Source organism: Mustelus asterias, chromosome 11, assembly GCF_964213995.1.
Source record: "Mustelus asterias chromosome 11, sMusAst1.hap1.1, whole genome shotgun sequence".
Classification (NCBI taxonomy): Eukaryota; Metazoa; Chordata; class Chondrichthyes; order Carcharhiniformes; family Triakidae; genus Mustelus; species Mustelus asterias.
The window spans coordinates 66,704,820-66,729,415 of NC_135811.1; the positions used below are offsets into that span (position 1 = coordinate 66,704,820).

The following is a 24,596-nucleotide window of genomic DNA, read 5'->3' on the forward strand; positions in this document are numbered from 1 at the left end:
ATAACCTAAACTAACCTGCATAACTTCTTTATATAACAGTCCCTTGCTTAACACTCCAAATACATTCTTAAAACATAGCATGCTGATGAAAATCACTTTCTCATAAGAAAACATATATTGCAGATTGCAGCATACAGGATGATGTGACATATAAGATGACACAATTTTTGAGACCCAAAAGTCATGATTTTACATATATTCAGAGAATAGCCATAAACTGGAACTTTATGGAGTATGGTGCTAGATTTTTTAAAATATACTCAGGTACCAGGGCAAGTGACATCAAGTTGTGCTCTCGATATCAAAGAAAGTAAAGGTCAAGATACAAAAGTATCCCAGCTGATCTGGGATAGAGCTTTTGGGGCCCAAATATTTTTTTGCTCTTCCTGGCAAGCACTATTTGTTACATAACATAAATAAATCCTGTGTAAACAGCAAACTTCACCTTCAAGATACGTTGTAAGCTTACTAAGTCACTACTGTTCACTTAATTGCTTTAAGTGCTGAAAGCAACAATTAACACAGAGAGATAATTACAACATATTGTATGATTTTTGGTTTTGAATCAAATTCTGTTTCAGTCAAGTTACAACATCATTGTCAAATCTAAAGCAGTCTTATGCCATAAGTTCATGATTCCTGGAAAACTGGTGGTAACAAAACTGAAGATGGCCTGCATTGTAAGCTGGATTCAAATTCAGGACTAAAAACATCATTTGACACCCAGAATTAACTATTAATTATTGCTTTACCTTGATGTTTGGAGTGTATAAATTGCGTAAAGATGCTAATGCTGTGGATAGTCCTTCTGTGCTGTAAGATATCCACAACCCTTGTAGTATTGATGATGAAACCCCAACCTTTTTGCTCAGACCCTGAAAAGAATTAAGAGAAATAGTGAACACTTCTCCCAGTCATGGTGAAAGAAACAATGACTTTGTTAAATGCTCAAATATAATAAAGCCCCAATACTAATTTACTCCTGTTTGGTGTTAACTCCTCTGCATGCACAGCATGCATTACACAAAATTAACAATTCACTCCCAGTTGCGTTATACTAATCATATAGATGACATCCTCTAAAGCAGTCATCCTCTCTCTTCTACTCTATATTCTTTCTCAACCAATCAATTAATATCAGACAAGAACCAGAATTCCAATATTAAGTACGTACAAATCCCCAATTGAATATGGTAGAAAAATATATCAAAACTGTTAAGAACAAATATAATAGGTGGAAATATGTTTGAGCTTTTAATCTGTATGCTCTCAGCAGAAATGCACCCAATGGTGAATTATTAATTGATGCACTGATGCTACCCGCCCAGTGTGTTGTATTTTGGAATGACAGCATTTGTATATGCAGGCTCTTTTGACACAATGCATTCCTCACCTTACGGCACTGTTGGAGGAAGGCAATGGCAAACAGACAGGTGCCTTTTCACAGGAAGGCAGGGAAATAAAATGGAATGTTACCTCTAATATTGTGAGGGACATTGTGCTAGGGCACCATAGAGTGGTTCAATGTGCCAATCCAAAGAACTACTAATAACTCTGAGAGCATTGCAGCAAGACCAGCATTTGTTACCCATTTCTAAATGCCCTTGAAAACGTGGTGGTGAGCCACTTTCTTGAATCACTGCAGTCTATGTGGTGTAGGTACACCTACAGTGCTTTTTCCGCAGGAGTTAGACACAACTGAGTATCTCGCTGGGACATTTCAGAGAGCAGTTGGGAGTCAACCACATTGCTCTGGATCTGGAGTTACAAGCAGGCCAGTCTGGGTAAAGATGGTAGATTTCCTGCCCTGAAGGTTATTCATAAACTGGATTAACTAAGTAAATGTAAAAAAGTTTATTTATTGGTCACAAGTAAGGCTTACATTAACATTGCAATGAAGTTACTGTAAAATTCCCCTAGTTGCCACACTCTGGCACCTGTTTGGGTACACTGAGGGAGAATTTAGTATGGCCAATGCACCTAACCAGCATGTCTTTCAGACTGTGGAAGGAAACCGGAGCACCCGGAGGAAACCCACGCAGACACGGGGAGAATGTGCAAACTCCACACAGGCAGTGACCCAGGCCGGGAATCGAACCCGAGTCCCCGACGCTGTGAGGCAGCAGTGCTAACCACTGTGCTACCGTTTTTGCCACGTACCAATAATTTCATGATTATTATTAATGAGACTAACATTTTATTCCAGATTTATCACTGGATTCAGTTTCCCCCAGCTGCCATGGTGGGATTTGAATTAGTCTCTGAAGCATTGCTCTGGGCCTCTGAATTACTAGTTCAGTAAAATTACTGCTTTGCTACAGTTCCTGAATCAGCTGTATCATGCAGATATAATTTATTCTCTGGTCACTCAGCTGTGTCATCCCATCATGTACACATAGTGATGTGACATAACCTCTTCAAACCTGTTTTCATAAAATACCTTAAATATGTGAGCTTTAAGAATGTGGTGTCCCAGCTCAATGGTCTGTTGGCGGTTCAGTTTACCTTCCTGACGAGAAAACCAAAATGCCAGTAATGTATGGCCACTCCTAAGTAGAAAAACAGAAAGTAGAAAAACAATCATGAATTTTGCAATGCCTGATATATATTGGAGATAAGAATACATTATTTACAATATCAGTAGAGTACAACTTCTTTCCAAAGATGTTCTGCCTCCAAATACAATACACAAAAATGATGATACCCACCAGGAGAAAAAAAAGTTACCTTGCGCACTTTGAAATACTGGCACCTGGGCTGGTAAGTGAACCTTGCTGAGTGGTATTACTCAAAGTCTGAGGATGGCCTTTCCTTGGTGCTTTGGGTGGCGAAGCAGCCAAATTCAGGATAGGTGAATTCCAAGCTAGCCTGGTAGTTATGTACTGATGGGCTTTGCAAAGAAAGTAAAGGCTAGATATGGAACTGAGGAAGGGTTCTTTTTGAAGAGCTGGTGGGAAGTGGTCTTTAAGTAAAAAGTGCCAAAATTGTGTTAGAAACTGAAGAAGCTGAGGTAGCTGGGTATTCAGGAAATGGGTAGGAGTGAGTCTGTAAATACCAGAGATGAATCTAATGCATACTGACCAAAGGGTAATCACAGTATGAGTAGGGTAAACCCTAACTCTCCCTGGTAAATCATATACTCAGGATATACCAGGAAACCATAATCAAATGCATTCCTGCTAGATAATTCCCTTTTTTCCGAGGAAATATTAAAATTTGAGCTTGTTTTACACAGGAACAGATTCAATGATTCATGTTAAAGTTTCAAGATTACCATGATCATAAAATCAAAATTACAAGATTACATTATCTACTCTGAATGTTTATTCAGTATATCGCAGAATTGTATATATACTAAAAGAAAAATATAATTTAAGCCAATAACTCAAATGCTGTGCTTTCATGCTTTTTGTATATTAACACAAATTGTTTGCTCAAGCACTTAGTTGTTCAACTCTAGTCCACAATACTCTGAAAGCAGCTCAATTTTGGAAGGGAGCAATCTATCAATCAACTCTTCACTCAGTGCATCACACCTCGAATATCAACATCGACATTAAAACACAAGTACACAAATGTTTAGAAATTAGGAGTAGGAAAGTGAATCACTTGGAACTTTGGATAATTTGACAAATTACAATTTATTCAACAAATTTCAGACAGCAAAAATATGGCACACAAAGTTGCTTCAGACAACTAAAAACATAAAAAGGTATACTTAGTAAAACATTGTAACTACATTTTCTTCCTGCAACATGAGATTGAAGAGAGAAGTTAAAACTACCAACCAACAAAAATAAAACTGATGACAGCGAATGAACATTTTTATATGAGACTGTTGTTTGCAATGGCAGATAGAGCACTGATAGTCTGTCTGAGGCTGTGTTTTAACAAAGTGGATCACGACAACATAATGCACAAATTTCGTAAGAACATTGACCAAAATGATACCAGAATTCCAATCCCTGGAATTTAGAAGGGAAGGGTGATATGATCAAAGCTTTCAAGGCATTGGGAAACTGACAAGTCCCTTTGAACATCAATATTTATAAATTGCATGCCCTTTAAAAAAATCCTGCTTTTCTATTCTTACGCCCAAGGTGAATAACCTTATAATTATAATCCGTCTGCCACCTTGCTCTTCACTTACTTAACCTATCTCTTAGCAGCCTCTATGTTCTTACAGCTTGCATTCCCACTAATCTTTGTGTCATCAGTGAACATGCATTACACTCTGTCTGTTTGCATAAGTAGTTAGTATAGATTATAAATAGCGGACACTCTGGGACTGATCCTTGTGGCACAGCCTGCCATTTTGAAAATGCCACATTTAGCCCTACTTTTCACCCCCTGTCTAGTAACCATTTCTCTATTCATGCTAATATATTACCCACAAATCTATGAATCCTAATATTATGTATTAAACTTTTTTGTGGCACCTAATTGGATGCCTTTTTTGAAGCCCGAGTACACTACATCGAATTTTTCCCCTTTTCCTACCCTACTTCTTACAACTTCAAAAAATTTGAATAAATTTGTCAAACATAATTTTCCTTTCATTAAATCATGTTGACTTTGATCATACTATGATTTTCTAAGCATATTGTTCAGACATCCTGAATATCAGATTCCAACACTTTTCAGACGACTAATACTCATGTTAAGTGACCTGTAATTTCTCTTCCTTTTTTCTTGAACAGTGGTGTTACATTATCTCATTTCCAATCTTCTGGGATCATTCTGGAATCTACGGAATTTGGGAAAAACATAGCCAGTCCATCTACTATCTCTAAAGCTATCTCTTTTATGACCCTAGGGTGAAGTTCATCAGGTGCTGGGGATTTAAGTTCTTAGTCTCTTAAGCTTTCCCAGTACTTTTTCCTCTGCTGATGTTAATTACCTTAAGTTCCTCAGTCTTTTTAACCCCTAGGTTACCTTTCATTTGTTATATTGCGTGCCTTCTACTGTGAAGAAACACACAAAATATTTGCTCAATGATTTTGCCATTTTCTCATTGCCCATTACAATTTCTTTTGTCTCTGCTTCTAAAGACCAACATTTACTTTAGCTACTCTCTTCCTTTTTATATACCTGTAAAAGCTATTAAAATCTGTTTTTATATCCCTGGTTATTTTACAATCGTGTTTTATTTCTTCCTTTTAATCAATTTTTTGGTGACCTTTTGCTGGTTTCTAAAACACTCCCAATCCTCAGACTTATTACTGTCCTTAGCAACATTATAACCCTCTTTTTAAAAAAAATCTATTATCCTTAGTCTCCCTTGTAAACCACAATGGATCATTCTTGCTGAGTTTTTGTTTTTCAATGGAATTTATTTTTTAAAATATTTTAATTGTTTCTTTAAATGTTCCCCATTGCTACTTACCACTATACCTTTTAGTTTATTTACCCAATCAACCGTAGCAGCTTTCCTCTTATGCCTATGTAACTAGAATTGTTTATGTTTAAATATCCCACTGAAAGCTCACTCCTCTGCTTTGTAACTTGTTAAATGTAAAATTCTTACCCTCAACTTCGAGTCCCTGCATGGCCTTGCCCCACTTATATTATCGACTAAAATAATTCAAATGACGAGGTCCCTGATTCATTTTTGGCTGCTTATGAAGTCTACAGTTATGCCTGTTATGCTGTGAGACTGTACATAAGGCACTATCTGATTAAGTCTAAAACTAGAGGGTATAGGTTTAAGGTGAGAGGGGAGAGATACAAAAGTGTCCAGAGGGACAATTTTTTCACACAGGTGGTGAGTGTCTGAAACAAGCTGCCAGAGGTAGTAGTGGAGGTGGGTACAATGTACTCTTTTAAAAAGCATTCAGACAATTACATGGGTAAGATGGGTATAGAGGGATATGGGCCAACTACGGGCAATTGGGACTAGCTTCGGGGTTTTAAAAAAAGGGCAGCATGGACAAGTTGAGCTGAAGGGCCTGTTTCCATGCTGTAAACCTCTACGACTCTAAGTCAAATTGGCCAGTATTGAATTTCCTAGCGTGATCTTTGTGGGAACACAAGAGTTAAGGGGGTGGAAACATTAATTCATTTGTGTAAATAAACACTTTACAGAAAATCATTGCGAAATGGTGTGTGTATGTTGCATTCCTAAAAGCAACATATACAATAAAATGATCAACAGTCTGTAAGTAAATCAGGTATGGAGTTGGTTTTTATTGCAGACATTCTAATTGTCACCATGCCAGTGGTTACCAAAACACTGACAGGATGGAGATCATTAAGGGAATTTTGAAATTTAGTCTGCTCTTACAGGTCAGCATGAAGTTCAAGGGAGCAGAGAATTTTGAAATAGTGTGGGGAAAAAAAAACACCTGGATGATTCTTATTAAATATTTTGAATGCTAAGTCTCTTTTGGATTTGTAAAGATGAGCACTAAATGACCAAGGGTTTGTAAAATGCAGGAAATCAGGATTTGGGTAATAAAATGAAGTCTGTAATTACACGAAACTGGGATATGAGTAATAAAGGAAGTCTGTAATTACTAGAAATTAGGTATCAATGAGGCTTGGAATTGTGGAAACACATGAAACGTGCATGTGGAGTCATACAAGTGGTGGGGATGGGGAAATAAGAAAATATATCATTCATTCATAGTGACTAATATCTCAGGAAAGTTCCATCACTGACCTCAGTGATATCATACACAAGGGGGGGAATGAGGTAAATCCTGGATATAAGGGGATCTTTTTCCTTTACCTAACACTGCAGTCAAGATAGTGTGACCAGCTAGCAGAAGAAGATATCTCCTGAATCTTTATTCAGGAGATATCTTCACTGATTATTGATCAGTGGGAACGTAGTGAGATTAAAGTCAGAGGCGAGGTGAGAGTCTGTGGGTATTGATTGTAATCTTGATTTACAGGAATAATCATTGAGATTTTTAATGGAATTCTACGTAAATTAACTTACATGTAGGGCATGATCTCACTGGCTTGCTGCACTGGTTGACCAGTGTGGTGAGCGGGGAAGATCGCGGGCGAAGATAAAAATGGGTGTGAATTAGAGATTTGCATTCTAATTAGTATTCTGTAACTTGATTTCTGTGTCTGTGTACTGTTGGAGAACAGATAACTACTCCATCTGACGAAGGGGCATCGCTCCGAAAGCTTATGGTATTTGCTACCAAATAAACCTGTTGGACTTTAACCTGGCGTTGTGAGACTTCTTACTGTGCTTACCCCAGTCCAATGCCGGCATCTCCACTTCAGTTCTGGCTCTCAGTGCTCTCTCTCTCTTTCGAATGGGTTCTCATATTTTCCTCCTCTCTTTCATTTTACAGTGGGCTTATTGTGTTCTCACTCATTCTGTCTTTCTCTCTAACACTGGTTCTCATTGCACACTCTCTTTTCCCGTTGCTGCTCACATGCTCCAGATGTGTGTGCTGCCTCCAAACTACTTTCTGAAATTTGCCTCCCAGTTCCAATTTCCACAACTTGATTTTTCCTGCTTGTGCTAACTCTAGACTATATAGTACTCGACATGCTAGGTTATGGGATATTATTTAAACAGTATTTTTAAACTATTAAACAGTCTTATATCCAGCTGAGATTGCGAGAAAGGAAAGTATTACTTTTATAAAGAGTGAATTAGAACTAGCTTTTTTGAAAATGCAAAAACTTTGTTTGGTTCAAAACCTTGTTAAATGCAGCTGACACCAAAAGAACTGAAACCTGAAGATGTTTCATGTCAATTGCCTTCTTGTTCTTCATGCTTGACGACAACCTGCCAATAAAATTAATTATGAATCTGACTGTAGCTGCACTGCTGTAAATTTGGATACATTCCAATCAATTCCTGCAAACTGAAACAAATACAGAAAACATGTACACCCTAGCCAATCCTACACTTCTAAGAATAACTCTCTAGATATCAGAGCCATTCAGGCACATGCTAGAAACAGTGATATGTGGGTCAACAGTGAACTCCCTCAAGCTCACATAGACCTTTTTTACCCTGACTTTGCTCAGGAGCAACTGCAACCTCTTCTCACTGTCATGAAGTCACACAAAAATGACTTTTTAAAAAATCCTTCAACTAAAATTCTGGAATTTGAAATGAGACAAAACAAACTGCATTAAAATGCGAAGCCACGAGACAGAGACGTTTCGGGTAATCTGCAGACATTGAAACCCAACACCAAGGAAGATATTAAAAACACAAAGTCCTGGACTTTAATCAACTATAATAGTATTAAGACAATGGGGAACTGCCAGCCAGCCAGGATATAAAACCAACAGACACTCAAAGCTCCTGTGGAGGATGAAGGAACCCCATCTCCTGTTGGCTGCTGCAATCTTGAAATATGTCAAAAGTTTCTGAGATCATACAAATGCGATGACTTATTCTACAATAATGACTATAGTAGGGCTTTCAGAATTGGGCTTGCAATAAGCAGAAGCAGAGGAATCTGGAAAAGCTGCTACTGGAGTACATAGAACATAGAACATTACAGCGCAGAACAGGCCCTTCGGCCCACGATGTTGCACCGACCAGTTAAAAAAAAACTGTGACCCTCCAACCTAAACCAATTTCTTTTCGTCCATGAACCTATCTACGGATCTCTTAAACGCCCCCAAACTAGGCGCATTTACTACTGATGCTGGCAGGGCATTCCAATCCCTCACCACCCTCTGGGTAAAGAACCTACCCCTGACATCGGTTCTATAACTACCCCCCCTCAATTTAAAGCCATGCCCCCTCGTGCTGGATTTCTCCATCAGAGGAAAAAGGCTATCACTATCCACCCTATCTAAACCTCTAATCATCTTATATGTTTCAATAAGATCCCCTCTTAGCCGCCGCCTTTCCAGCGAAAACAATCCCAAATCCCTCAGCCTCTCCTCATAGGATCTCCCCTCCATACCAGGCAACATCCTGGTAAACCTCCTCTGCACCCTCTCCAAAGCCTCCACATCCTTCCTGTAATGTGGGGACCAGAACTGCACACAGTACTCCAAGTGCGGCCGCACCAGAGTTGTGTACAGTTGCAACATAACGCTACGACTCCTAAATTCAATCCCCCTACCAATAAACGCCAAGACACCATATGCCTTCTTAACAACCTTATCTACTTGATTCCCAACTTTCAGGGATCTATGCACACATACACCTAGATCCCTCTGCTCCTCCACACTATTCAAAGTCCTCCCGTTAGCCCTATACTCAACACATCTGTTATTCCTACCAAAGTGAATTACCTCACACTTCTCCGCATTAAACTCCATCCGCCACCTCTCGGCCCAACTTTGCAACCTGTCTAAGTCTTCCTGCAAACTACGACACCCTTCCTCACTGTCTACCACACCACCGACTTTGGTGTCATCAGCAAATTTGCTAATCCACCCAACTATACCCTCATCCAGATCATTAATAAATATTACAAACAGCAGTGGCCCCAAAACAGATCCCTGAGGTACACCACTTGTAACCGCACTCCATGATGAATATTTACTATCAACCACCACCCTCTGTTTCCTATCCGCTAGCCAATTCCTGATCCAATTTCCTAGATCACCCCCAATCCCATACATCTGCATTTTCTGCAGAAGCCTACCATGGTGAACCTTATCAAACGCCTTACTAAAATCCATATATACCACGTCCACTGCCTTGCCCCCATCCACCTCCTTGGTCACTTTCTCAAAAAACTCAATAAGGTTAGTAAGGCACGACCTACCTGCCACAAAACCATGCTGACTATCACCTATCAATTCATTACTCTCCAAATAACTATAAATCCTATCCCTTATAATTTTTTCCAACATCTTGCCGACAACAGAAGTGAGACTCACCGGTCTATAATTCCCGGGGAAGTCTCTGTTCCCCTTCTTAAACAATGGGACAACATTCGCTAACCTCCAATCTTCTGGTACTATACCAGAGGCCAACGACGACCTGAAGATCAGAGCCAGAGGCTCTGCAATCACTTCTCTTGCCTCCCAGAGAATCCTTGGATAAATCCCATCCGGACCAGGGGATTTATCTATTTTCAGACCCTCCAGAATATCCTGCACATCCTCCTTATCAACTGTAATACTGTCTATTCTACTCCCCTGCAACCCAGTGTCCTCCTCAGCTATATTCATGTCCCCTTGCGTGAACACCGAAGAGAAATATTGGTTCAATGCTTCACCAATCTCCTCCGGTTCCACACATAACTTCCCTCTGCCATCTATAACTGGCCCTAAACTTGCCCTAACCAACCTTCTGTTCTTGACATACCTATAGAACGCCTTAGGATTCTCTTTAACCCTATCCGCCAAAGTCTTCTCATGTCCCCTTTTAGCCCTTCTAAGCTCGCTCTTCAACTCCCTCTTAGCCAATCTAAAGCTTTCTAGTGCACTACCCGAGTGCTCACGTCTCATCCGAACATAAGCCTCCTTTTTCTTTTTAACCAACAAAGAAACTTTTTTGGTGCACCACGGTTCCCTAGCCCTACCAATTCCTCCTTGCCTGACAGGGACATACCTATCACAGACTCGCAGTAGCTGCTCCTTGAAAAAACTCCACATGTCGGACGTTCCCAGTCCCTGTAATCTCCTAGTCCAACCTATGTTTCCTAATTCTCTCCTAATAGCCTCATAATTACCCTTCCCCCAGCTAAAACCACTGGCCCGAGGTTCATGCCTATCCCTTTCCATCACTAAGGTGAACGTAACCGAATTGTGGTCACTATCACCAAAATGCACACCAACTTCCAAGTCTAGCACCTGGTCTGGCTCATTTCCCAGCACCAGATCCAATATAGCCTCACCTCTAGTTGGCCTGTCTACATACTGAGTCAAAAAACCTTCCTGCACGCTTTGAACAAAAACTGACCCCTCTAACGAGCTAGAGCTATAACAATTCCAGTCAATATTAGTCAAGTTAAAATCCCCCATAACAATTGCCCTATTACTTTCACTCCTAAGCAGGATTGACTCCGCAATCCTTTCCTCAACCTCTCTAGAACTTTTAGGAGGTCTATAAAAGACTCCCAACAGGGTGACCTCTCCTCTCCTATTTCTAATCTCCGCCCATACTACCTCAACAGATAAGTCCTCATCAAACCTCCTCTCTGACACTGTGATACAATCTCTGACCAATAATGCTACCCCTCCCCCTCTTCTACCTCCTTCCCTACTTCGACTAAAACATTTGAACCCCGGGACCTGCAGCATCCATTCCTGCCCCTGCTCTATCCATGTCTCTGAAATAGCCACAACATCGAAGTCCCAGGTACTGATCCACGCTGCAAGTTCACCCACTTTATTGCGAATACTCCTGGCATTGAAGTATACACATTTCAAACCCTGCTCCACCCCACCTCTGCAATGCCGTGCATTGCAGTCCCCATCCATGCATCCCTCACTTTCAGCCCCACTACTCAGGATCCCTCCCCCCCCCCGAATCAGTTTAAACCTTCCTGCATGGCCTTAGCAAATTTACCCCCCAGGATATTGGTCCCCTTCTGATTAAGGTGTAGACCATCCTTCTCATAGAGGTCACACCTTCCCCAGTACGAGCCCCAATTGCTTAAGTACCTGAACCCCTCCCTCCTGCACCATCCCCTCAGCCATGAATTCAAACCTTCCCTCTCCCTATTCCTCTCTAAACTATCACGTGGTACAGGCAAGAGTCCAGAGATAACCACTCTGTCAGTCTTGGCCTTTAGTTTCCACCCCAACTCCATAAATCCCTGCCTAATATCCCCTTCCCCTATCCTCCCTATGTCGTGTGTCCCCACATGTACAATAACTTGTGGTTTATCTCCCTCCCCCCTAAGAGTCCTGAATACCCTGTCAGACACATCCCGGACCCCAGCCCCGTAGTAAGGAATCTCTTTGGCTAAGATCAAGGATCAGATCAAGCCCAAGATCAGGTGTGATGCCTTTTCTTGTCAGCTTGGATCTTGTGGGGACCATGAATTGGATTCAATTTGTATTTGAATTGTTTTTTGCAGCAAGCAAGGAGATGGATTAAGGACTAGCCCTGTCCACTCTGCCCATTGGCTTTTTAACTCTCAGAAAGGAATCATTTAAAAAAAATCTCTCAACAGCATCGTACTTTCTAAAATGAAAATAGTGAAATGTTTGCAATGTTCTCATTACTGTATTGAAACACCTCATAGTGTATTTTGTTCTTGGGAGAGAATGTAAATATCATGGCACTTTCCTGTTAATGATGACTTGAAATGTTTATTAATGTTGCTTCACAGATATTTTATCTATAAAGTATATTTTTGCAAAAAAAAGTCCTTCCCTCTTAAGTAAATCCAGTACAAGAGGTGGTGAATATCCTTAAGAACGAACATTAGGAAAGACACATTGATATTTCGAAGATGGTTTAGAGATTTTTTTAAAAAAGGAAATTGTCTAATTGTCTCCAGTAAGCACAGTTAATAGATTTCAAAGGAACCAGCTAACTTAAAATGACTGCAAGATTCCATGCAGACAAGCAAAGGACTTAACCATAGTTTAATTTAACTTTATATTTGGATTCTTAACTTTTCTTACTTCTGATACATGTATATGTGCATGCCCTCAGATTGAGCAGCTTGCTCCTTCGTTCATAGAGTCATAGAGGTTTACAGCATGGAACCAGGCCCTTCGGCCCAACTTGTTCATACTGTCCTTTTTACTTAATCACTAAGCTAATCCCAATTGCCCACGTTTGGCCCTTATCCTGCTATACCCATCTTACCCATGTAAATGTCTAAATGCTTTTTAAAAGACAAAATTGTACTCACCTCTGCTACTACCTCTGGCAGCTTGTTCCAGACACTCACCACTCCGTGAGTTTACTCAAGCAAACCTTGCGATTGGCTCCTTATTGTACATTGTATAGATAGTAAAAAATACATTCGGATTTGGAAAAGTCATCAATGGGGGTGAAAGAAATTTAGAAGCCTTTGTTGTGACTAACTAGAGTAGTTAGTCGCAACAACAGGCTTCCTCCCACAGTCCAAAGATGTTAAGTGGATTGGCCAAGTTAAAATTGCTCCTTAGTGCCCAAAGATGTGTAGGTTCTGTGGATTAGCCATGGCAAATGTGCAGGGATAGATCGGGGAGGTGGTGTTGGGTAAGATGCTCTCTCGGAGAGTTAGTGCAAGCTTGATGAACCAAATGGCCTCCTTCTGCACTGTAGGGGTTCTATGCTTCTAAGTCTTTAAAGTTTAAAGCTTATATTAACGCTGCAATTAAGTTACTGTGAAAATCCCCTAGTCGCCACACTCTGGCATCTGTTCAGGTACACGAAGGGAGAATTTAGCATGGCCAATGCACCTAACCTGCATGTCTTTCGGATTGTGGGAGGAAACTGGAGCACCTGGCGGGAAGCCATGCAGACACGGAGAGAACATGCAGACTCCGCACAGACAGTAACCCAAGCCGGTAATTGAACCGGGTCCCTGGCACTGAGGCAGCACTGCTAACCACTGTGCCACCATGCCGCCCAAGTGGCTAGAACTTCCAGATGGTGGTGCTCCCAGGTACCTGTTTCTCCTGTCTTTCTGGATGGTATTATTGGTTATGACTTTGGAATGTGCTGCCTAAGGAACCTGCGTTCCTTCAGTGCATTTTGTAGATGGTACAAAAGGCTCCACTGTTCACCATTGGTGAAGAGATTGAATATTTGTGGAAGGGGTAGCAATCAAGCACACTGCATCGTCCTGGTTCCTCTGAAGCCCCATATATACAATATCTGAAGCTTCCAGGGAAGTTTTTTTTTCACTTTAACTTTAAAGCCCTGATTTAGCATAACCTACCCAGAGGGAAGACTCACCCTAAAAGCTCCATTGGCTTCACTGGAGAGTAAAATCAGTCAGGGTTAAATGGTTGCCTAATCTGAACCTATCCTGTTCCTGTTGGGTGGGTGCTTAAAATTGGAACTAAACTGTTTCATTTTTAGGACTTCAAGGTTTATTCCTTCCTCTTTCCTTTCTCTCACAAAGCTTGTGTCCAGTTTCCACCAATACACACACGTTTGGACAGTTGGCCAACAACCGCAAAAAGGTGACACCGACCCAAACTCAATTCAAAATGGCAACTCCAAGAATTCTGAATATAGGAGTCCGACATATAATTACAAACAGAGCAATGCAGCATGCATTTAACTTACGCCATATGTACACCCAACAAATAATCACTTGTATGGTTGGAAAAGAATAAAATACATGAAAAATATGAAAGTGGGGAAATGCTAATAAAATTACTCAGAAATCACTACATGATCCAACTTGTGATCCAACCAGTTGATTGCTTAAAGCGCAAACTTTTTTTGTCCTAGTTCCTGCCAAGGAATCTTTGACAGGCAATGCAGCCATTTAGACTCCACCACTGTAAATCTGTCTTCCTAGCCAAAAACCTTGGAAGGTTTACAAACACTTTAAATATGAAGAAACTGTCCAGAACTTCATTCTGTTTACTGGAATTTCACCCAGACATGTCACATTGTTTTCCACCATTCTTAATTTGATTCTAACTGAATATAAAGTATCTAAAAATAAAGGAATACCAGAAGTGGCCAGCATGAATTTCAAAAGGCACAAACAGTATTTGACAAATCATAGAAATTATTTGAGAAGGAACCCGATATGGTAACTCGGAAATGCAGTGTACATGGACATTAGAAAATCTGTTGACGCCGTACTACACAAAATTTCCAAATATGGCAAAGGGGTATGAAACTGCAAAGCATGAGTGAGATAACAAACTGGATTAAAAAATGGTTAGGATGTAGAAAGCAAAGAGCAGGGAAATCAGGATGGTTTTTCAGTGTTGGAAGTTTGTAGAAATGTCCTGCATGATTCAGTTCTAGAACACTCCTGTTCACTATGTATATCAATAATTTGGATATGGGCAGAGAAGCTGGTGTTGGAAAGATAGTGGGTGGGATTTTTCTACCGTTCACTGCGGGACTCTGGTGGTGAGGCATGAACAGCAGAGAATTCCAGCCACAAAGTATACAGCAAAAGTTTCAGAAAACAGCAAATAAGATCTACGAAAAAGGAACATGAAAAGAAACTTTCAAGGGGCATCAACAAATACTTTTATTATTAAAAAAAGCCCTTGAGAACTGAAAACAGTGATATTGTCAATTAATATAAGGAAATTACAGACTTTGAATAATTACTTAGCATCAGCATTTAGAGTAGAGGAACAGCTCAGCATGTCAGAAATCCCAAGGAAACTAGTACTGAACCAGGAACAGGGACATCCCACAATTAACATGAGCAAAAGAACAGTAATGAAGAAAATAATGGCACTAAAAACATTACAAAACCCTCAGGATCAGATGATTTCCAACCCAGGCTTTAAAGAAATAGGTGAGAATATTCCAGCTATAGTCACTAGTTCTAGACTCTCCAACCAGCGGAAATAATTTTTTTCAGTCTACTCTATCTGTTCCCCTTAATATCATAGAAACCCCACAGTGCAGAAAGAGGCCATTTGGCCCATCGAGACTGCACCAAGCATGATCCCACCCAGGCCCTACCCCCATATCCCTACATATTTACCCGTTAATCCCTCTAACCTACGCATCTCAGGACACTAAGGGGCAATTTAGCATGTCCAATCAACCTAACCCGCACATCTTTGGACAGTGGGAGGAAACCGGAGCACCCGGAGGAAACCCACGCAGACACAAGGAGAATGTGCAAACTCCACACAGGCAGTGACCCACGCCGGGAATCGAACCCAGGTCCCTGGAGCTGTAAAGCAGCAGTGCTAACCACTGTGCTACCGTTGGACACTTCAATCAAATCATCCTTTAGCCTTTTAAATTTGAATTACTCTCAGTTTGAGAACCATTAGATTGGAAAATTTCAAGTCAACCTGTAATTTAAGAAAGTTGAGAGGAAAACCAGAGAACTATAGAGCAGCTAATCTAACATCTATTGTTAAGAAACCTTGACATTTTTCAGCTGTTTAGAGATACCTAGCCTGAACAAAGAAGTAGAAAAAGTTAGGGGGTCTGGCAGCATCCATGGAGAGGGAAACATAGTTAACGTTTTGAGTCATTTATGACTCTTCTTTGTAACTGGGCTTCTTATGACCAACTCAAAGGCTAATGTTAAGGTGGGGAATGAGCAAAAAGAGAGCTGATAGAATTCTTTGTCAGCAAGTGTGAAGTGATGTATTTTTGGTTGTAAAAAAAAGGCAGTTATCATGCTCACTCACTCATGAATATTGTTAAGAGCTGTGGAACAGCAGGGAGACCTGTGTGCATGGGTTCACAGGACATTAAAGACAACTCCTCAGCATGATGAGTGTGTAGAAAGAATTCTAGGTTTTATACTGAGAGGTACAGAATGTAAAAACCGGGTAGCAATGATGAGTCAACATAAAATCAAAAGAGGAACTCAGTTGTAATAATTGATGCAGTGCTGTATTCCACCTTGTAGGAAGGATACTGAATTTTGAAAGATTCACAGCTTCAGCAGGATGCTGCCTGGTCTTGGGAAAAACACAAAGAAAGACTTGAAAAGTTGGGATTCATGTTAGATTGAGATCATCGATAACATGACCTACAGAATTATTAAAGGATGGAAGAAACCACATCGAAGCAGATTGTTTCCAATAGTTAAGGCTCCTGGAAGAAGGGGCCAAAGTTAAAAGATAGTTGAAAGAGATTAAGAAATCAGGATAGGAACATGTACTTACACAGAGAGTTGCCAGACGATGCAATTTGTTTCCAGATCTGGCAATTAGGATAGAAACTATATTAAAATTTAGCTTGGACAGGGAGATGATGAAAAGGAATCCAGGAATATTGGAATAGGGTGGTAAAGTCGATTAGAATGATTTGCTCAGATGGGGAGTGAATCCTAACATGAGTTGATTGGTTTGAGTGTGCAGTTTCGATGTTCTTTTATTATTCCCATGGATAACTTGTTTCTAGCTTAATTCACATCATCAGTAATTTGTTATTTTCAAGTTTGCTTCTATTTTCTTCAACTTATATTTGAGTATTTAATTCTATTAACCAATGATAAATATCCACATTTCAATTAACAACCTGAACTCAACTATTTCTGGGACAAACATGCATGCTGCCATTTTGGTAGTTGGTTCCCAGGATTCATATTGTTGGGAGGAAAGCAGATATAACAGTGCAATCCAGTTAATGTTCAACAGCAATAACTCTAAACTCAGGCTTTGAATAATTCGAGCTGTGACATTTCTACAACAGCTTTCACTCTATTGCTCCGTTTTTTTTCCTGTAAATACCTTCCATTGATGGATCCCATTCAAAACTTTGTTAATTACACAAGGGTAATTTGTAAAATGCGTCAAGTTGATTTTCCACATTCACTAGAGTCTCTCCAGGTGAAAATGAGATTAAAGTAACATGACAAACCACAACCAAGTTTGGAAACCAATGTACAATGCAGAACTTCATGTTCACCAAAACATTTGGATAGACATTGGGTCCAAAACATCTGCTTCCATAAAACATGGACAGTTTATGTCTATGGTTTTATTAAGTAACATTAGATCATTAACAAGTTAAGGAAAATTTCTACCTGCCTGGAAACAACTTTTTAAAAAATCAACGTGCTGATGAAAATTATAAAAACAGTAATACATCTATTCAAACATTAAACTTCACATTTAAATTTTCTTCATAAACAACTGGTAAAATGTTAAAAAAAACAACTTTTGTTTGTCCTCTGATTACTCATTCCCCTTTGAGAGAGCAGAGAGAGAAAGAGAGAAAGGAAAAAGAAAACAAAGAGATTGAAACCTTTAAGAGTAGACAAGATCTTGGTTTGACATCTCATTTGAGATGGCCCTTCTGACAGTACAGCGCTTGTTGCTTGGACACTGGTGTGTCAATCTGGGTTTGAGTTTCTCCCTCTCCCACCCAATGTGGATCATAAAGCACTGTGCCTCGATTGAATGCTGGAATAGACTCATTGGGCCGATTAGCCTATTTCTGCTTCTACGTATTTTAGAGTCATAGAGGTTTATAGTATGGAAACAGGCCCTTCAGCCCAAATTGTTCATGCTGCCCCTTTTTTTAAACCCCTAAGCCAGTCCCAATTGCCCGCATTTGGCCCATATCCCTCTATACCCATCTTACCCGTGTAACTGTCTAAAAGCTTTTTAAAAAGACAAAATTGTACCCGCCTCTACTACTACCTCTGGCAGCTTGTTCCAGACACTCACCACCCTCTGCGTGAAAACATTGCCCCTCTAGACACTTTTGTATCTCTCCCCTCTCACCTCTATTGTGGTCTAATGGAGTGATTCTGTAGAGGTACATTTCAGTCTATTAATTCTTCTCAGTGAAACGGACACCGCACCCAAACAGGGATGGTAGACTATCAAGCATGTCCACTTCTCGGATGGTTTGCAAAACGGATAATTTAAAAGAAAGGATAGTGGACATTGCTTCATTAACAAGAAAATCCTTTCAAACGTGCAAAAATTATGCAGCATCGGAAAGTAAAAGGTCAGTCACTATTTCACAGAACTCTTTGGTTAACCTGTCTACACAGTTGGGCATCTCCAGGACTTCCTACTTGTATTTCAGTTTGTGTTTTAGATTAAAACGGGAAGGGGTGAGAGTGGGAGAAAGAGGGCATGACCATTAAAATGAAGCTGAAACTTCTGTTTTCAACCTCCCACCCAAAGAAGCTGCCTGAACTCTATATACAGCTGGCTGAGTGCTGGATGCAACTGCATGTCAATCATTTATTCCTTGTAATTGAGCTTCAGAATGCCGAATTTGAATCATAAATCATGGGAATCTAATTAATTTAAGATGAGCCCAGGAAAGAAGTATAGATAGCTTTTGGAATACTATGCCTTTTCAAACACATGATGAGAATTTGGGTTTCCTTGTCTGCTGACTTTAGCTCATTTGCTATTTTTAAAATATCTACGTAGAAAAGCTCTTTTAAGTAGTTGCTTGAAATATGCTATAAATTATTAAATACTGCACATCTGCTTTGCATCTAATAAAATAACTTCATAAAGAAAGGCTGAAGTAGTTTAATAACTCACAACCACTTTTAAAGTTCAGTAATTTCAGTAAAGGTACTAGGAGATCAACACAGCAAGTCTTTTATTCAATTTTTGCTTGCAAGCACATCAGAAATGGTTTTGACTGAATTGCACAGGAAAATGATCAGTTTCAAAATGTGACAACTTTTCACTAACTCATTGGGGGGAAAAACATTGTCCATCAAGATTGTCAATAGCTGCCAATCAGATTAGTTGTTTCCAACAACCTTGGGTCTCGAAATCCAACCAATCAAATGTTTATTTTATTCATTGTTAGATTTGCACAAATTTAAGGCAAAAAAAGGTTTCAGTTGACAGTTGCAATTACAGGTGAATTTACTTAATGTCTAATTTCCGACACCATGTACCATCGAAAAGTCGTGCATACAACACCGGCAGCCAATTTGCACAAAAGTAAGGTTTATATTTCAGCCAGCCTTTTGGTGGCTATGCCAATTCTTTCGCAGTTGCCACAAGAACTGGGCCCCACCCTTGAACTAGTGCAGCCCTTGTGATGATGAAGCCACCAGAATGTTTCTAAGTAGGGAATTTCTGACTTATAAATGATGAAGGAACAGCGATCTATGTTCAAATCAGGATGGCATGTGACATGAAAGAAAGTTACGGTGATGTTGTAACCACAACACTACTGTTCTTATTCCTTTCGGTGGTAGAGGCTGCAGGCAAGGAAGTGCTGCTGAAGTAACAAGCACCTGTGAAGAGGTCCTTGGCCTCGTTGCCAGGAAACATCATGACAGGTTTGATGAAAACGATCGAGAGGTACATGGCCAATTGAGTGCAAGTGCAAAGTTTCCTGAAAATGTCATCACACCATAAGGGAAAGGCAGCAGTCCTACAGGTGTCTAACAACAGTACAGCATAAAACCTACATCATAAAGAACAAATGCTGGGTAGAAAGAGCAGGAGAGGTCCAACATGTGTGGACGCCAATGACATGCATGGTTTCAATGCTATCAAGGCGATCTATGTTCATAGCACTCTCGAGTCCACCCTCAGAGCCAATATGGCAGGAAACTCATCAAGGACAGGAAGGCAGTCAGTGCTGACTGAAGAGAACATTTTGAAGAATTCTTCAACTTGAACGCCCTCAACATTTTCTGTGATCAATGAAATTGGAGTGTTACTCTCAAGAGTTGTACTGTATCCCCGTTATTAATTGAGGTTTGGGTCATGTGCCAGGATATTCTGAACTACAAAACTAATATTTACATTTTTAAACTGATCCCAAAAGGCTGAAAAGAATGCCACCTGAGATTCACCAGACTTCTTTTGTGGATTGTAACTTCCCCTCTCTCAAGAAGGAACAAAAGGAACCTTCCAGACTGATGCAACAAGTCTGCACTGACTCTTAGAATGAGTTTCTTGCCAGGCCCACCTCCCCACCTTATCCCATAACCCAATACATTTAGCATGGCCAAACCACCCAACCGACACATCTTTGCACTGCTGGAGGAAACCGGAGCACCCAGAGGAAACCCACGCAGATAACATGCAAACGCCACACAGTCAGCCGATCCTGAAATCAAACTCGGTTCTCTGGTCTGGGAGGCAGCAGTGCTAACCACTGTGCCACCATGCACTTTATTTCAAAAATAGAAAATGGGCTATACTCAGTAGACAAAGAAAAATCCTCACCATGTGTTTAAAAAGGCATAACATTATTAATGGCAAAGATGCACCATCATAGCACTAAATAACAGGCCACCAAAGCAAGTGATTTACTGTAGAAACTTATGACAAAAATAATTTAAACAGCTGTTAAATTATGCTCAGAATCACATTTAAATCCCAAATTGAGTACTTGTGTGGCCTTAGGCAGTGGAGTTCTTGTACCAGATAGTTTTATAATTCTCAACTGCGGCCCTTGTGGTTTCTGCAGCAAACCTATAGTTCAGTGGAAATTACAAGAATGGCAAAGGGAACAAAATTCCCAGAACAAATGCTCTATTATGTAAGTCAAGCTTTAAACATTTTAAATAGATATAATGATGTAATTCCCTCAGTTGCACAGCCATCCGAGGAGGCAATGGCCTAGTAGTGTTATCACTAGTCTATAATCCAGAAATGCAGCTCCCCCGGCAACGAGTTCCAGGCACCCACCACTCTCTGTGAAATAAATCTGCCTCGTACATCTCCTTTAAACCTTGCCCCTCGCACCTTAAACCTGTGCCCCCTAGTAATTGACTCTTCCACCCTGGGAAAAAGCTTCTGACTATCCACTCTGCCCATACCTCTCATAATCTTGTAGACTTCTATCAGGTCGCCCCTCAACCTCCGTCGCTCCAGTGAAAACAAACCAAGTTTCTCCAACCTCTCCTCATAGCTAATGCCCTCCATACCAGGCAACATCCCATCACGGCAGATGGGGGAATTTGAACTCAAGGTGCAGAAAAAAATTTGAACTTGAAGGTGCAGAAGGTGAAGTCGCATGGGATCAGAGGTGAGCTGGCAAGGTGGATACAAAACTGGCTCGGTCAAAGAAGACAGAGGGTAGCAGTGGAAGGGTGCGTTTCTGAATGAAGGGCTGTGACAAGTGGTGTTCCTCAGGGATCAGTGCTGGGACCTTTGCTGTTTGTAATATGTATAAGTGATTTGGAGGAAAATGTAACTGGATTGATTAGTAAGTTTGCGGACAACACAAAAGGTTGGTGGATTTGCGGATAGCGATGAGGACCATCAGAGGATACAGCAGGATATAGATCAGTTGGAGACTTGGGCGGAAAGATGGCAGATGGAGTTTAATCCGGACAAATGTGAGGTAATGCATTTTGGAAGGTCTAATACAGAAAGGAAATATACAGGAAATGGCAGAACCCTTAAGAGCATTGATAGGCAAAGGGATCTGGGTGTACAGGTACACAGGTCACTGAAAGTGGCAATGCAGGTGGAGAAGGTAGTCAAGAAGGCATTCGGCATGCTTGCCTTCATCGGTCGGGGTATAGAGTTTAAAAATTGGCACGTCATGTCGCAGCTTTACAGAACCTTAGTTAGGCCGCACTTGGAATATAGTGTTCAATTCTGGTCGCCACACTACCAGAAGGATGTGGAGGCTTTGGAGAAGGTACAGAAAAGATTTACCAGGATGTTGCCTGGTATGGAGGGCATTAGCTATGAGGAGAAGTTGGAGAAACTTGGTTTGTTTTCACTGGAGCGACAGAGGTTGAGGGGCGACCTGATAGAAGTCTACAAGAATATGAGAGGCATGGGCAGAGTGGATAGTCAGAAGCTTTTTCCCAGGGTGGAAGAGTCAATTACGAGGGGGCACAGGTTTAAGGTGCGAGGGGCAAGGTTTAAAGGAGATGTACGAGGCAGATCTTTTTCACAGAGAGTGGTGGGTGCCTGGAACGCGTTGCCGGGGAAGGTAGTGGAAGTGGATAAGGTAGTGACTTTTAAGGGGCATCTTGACAAGTACATGAATGAGATGGGAATAGAGGGATATGGTCCCTGGAAGGGTGGGGGGTTTTAGTTAAGTCGGGCAGCAGGCTTGGAGGGCCGAAGGGCCTGTTCCTGTGCTGTAATTTTCTTTGTTCTTCAATAAAAGGTATCTGGAATTCAGAACCTACTAATGACCACGAAACCATTGTTGATTGTTGGAAAAACCCATCATCTGGTTCATTAATGTCCTTTAGGGAAGGAAATCTGCCGCCCTTACCTGGTCTGGCCTGCATGTGGCTCCAGAGCGAGGAATGTAGTTGAGTCTCAACTGCCCTCCAACTGCAACTAGGGATGGACAATAAATGCTGGCCAGCCAGCGATGCCCATGTCCCACAAATGGATAAAAAAAACTAAGACAGACAGATACTGAAGCACATGGTGCAGTGGCATCCCGTGTGGCTGTGACAAAGGTAAACTCACTCTCCTTGTCCTTCTCATTCTGTCTGCAGCCTTTGACATGGTTGACCATACCACCCTCCTCCAATGCCATTCCAATGTCATCCAGCTGGGTGGGACTGCACTCACCTTGTTCTATTCTTATCTATCATAGCCAGAGTATCATTTTGAATGGCTTATCTTCCTGTTCCTGCACCATTACCTCTGATGTCCTCCAAATATCTATCTTTGACCTCCTCCTATTTCTCATCTACCTGCTACCCTTGGCAACATTATCCAAATATGCAACATTAGTTTCACGTGTACGTTGATGATAAACAACTCTACCACACCACCAGCTCTCTTGACACCTGAACTGTGCACATGGCTTAACTCACACCAAGTCCCATTCACTTATCTTCCTTGTGTTAGTTGACCTACATTGGAATCCAGTCAAATAATGTCGAGATTTCAGAATTCTCATCCTTTTTCCTCAAATCTCTCCATGACCTCTTTCACTCTCTGCAATTTCCACAAACCACACAACCCTCTGAGCCAGCTGCACTTTTCTAATTCTAATCTCTGTGCATTCAGAATTTTAATTGTTCCAACACTTTTTCCTATTGTTATACATCAGAAAATGTGTTAAGGATAATATTACAGTGCTGTGTCTACAGATGCCTGGGCCTCAAGCTCTGGAATTCCCTCCATGCACCTCTCCAGCATGCCTTCTTCCATTCAGACATTCTGTAAAACCTACCTCTTTGACCAAGCTTTTGACCATCTGACATAATATTTCCTGTGGAGTGCCTTGGAATGTTTATGATGTTAAAGTTATTGCGTAAGTTGCTGTTAAAGGTGCTATTGTAATGCCTGTTCTTGCCAGCTTGGATCTAATATGTCTCCTTTGTGGGGATCATGAATTGGATTAAGGTAGAATTGGAATTGGTTTTTAGAGCAAGCAAGGAGATGAATTAAGGGTTTGCCTTGTCCATTGTACGCAATGGCTTTGTAACTCTGAGAAAGAAAGAAATATTCGTTGGTGCACCTCAAATGCAAATCTCTTAAATTCCAATATCTTGAGATGGCTGACAATCCTGTTTAAAGAAAAAAAACTTTCCCTCTGGTTCACTCTTATAAACTGTCTCCTTATAAACATCTAAGCTTGACATTAATTTATTATTACCTCCTATCTTACCTCTCTTACGCTTTGTTTTTAACCTACATCCTGGATTCTCAAGTAATAATTCACTAGCAGCAGACCGTTGAATTGTGAGTAAATGCACTGAAGGGCACAGTTGACTATTTTCAAATTAAAAACTGTGAGAGCATATAATGGCAGGTGTGGTCTCAGCAGTAGCAATGACATTCAAACCTTGAATGCTTTAGTGTAACTGTGAAGACTCAAGTCTTCAATGCCAAAAAATCCAGAATAAATATACCCCCCTCACAGATAACCTACACCATTAACCTTTAACTTGAATATCAAACTGTGTCTCCTTGTTTTCTGAGTTAGAGAACTGGCTCAAAATATGCCATCTGCAAATTCAATTCTCTGGTGTAAATAATAAATGTCATCTGCTTAAAACAGAGGAGGGAGGATTTGTTGAAGGTCGGGGAAGTAGTTTCAAGATCCAAGCTTCTTTTGGTTTAGATTTATATAGAGTATGACATAAAGTTTGCATTTTTAAATGCTAAGAATCAATATGAACAGAAAATTTCAATGCACTAGCTTTTCC

General features: G+C 40.6%; 1 protein-coding gene across 3 annotated transcripts in view; it reads right to left on the bottom strand.

Moving 5' to 3' along the window:
* LOC144500569 (protein TANC2-like) overlaps positions 1 to 24,596 on the bottom strand; it is a 1,073,639-nt gene that overhangs the window by 126,796 nt on the left and 922,247 nt on the right. For all 3 annotated transcript variants that reach the window (XM_078223699.1, XM_078223697.1, XM_078223698.1), the window contains 2 exons: positions 2,441 to 2,549; positions 753 to 875 (listed from right to left, as the gene is read on the bottom strand). In XM_078223699.1, the coding sequence (XP_078079825.1) occupies positions 753 to 875; positions 2,441 to 2,549 (232 nt within the window). The remainder of the gene's footprint in view (positions 1 to 752; positions 876 to 2,440; positions 2,550 to 24,596) is intronic.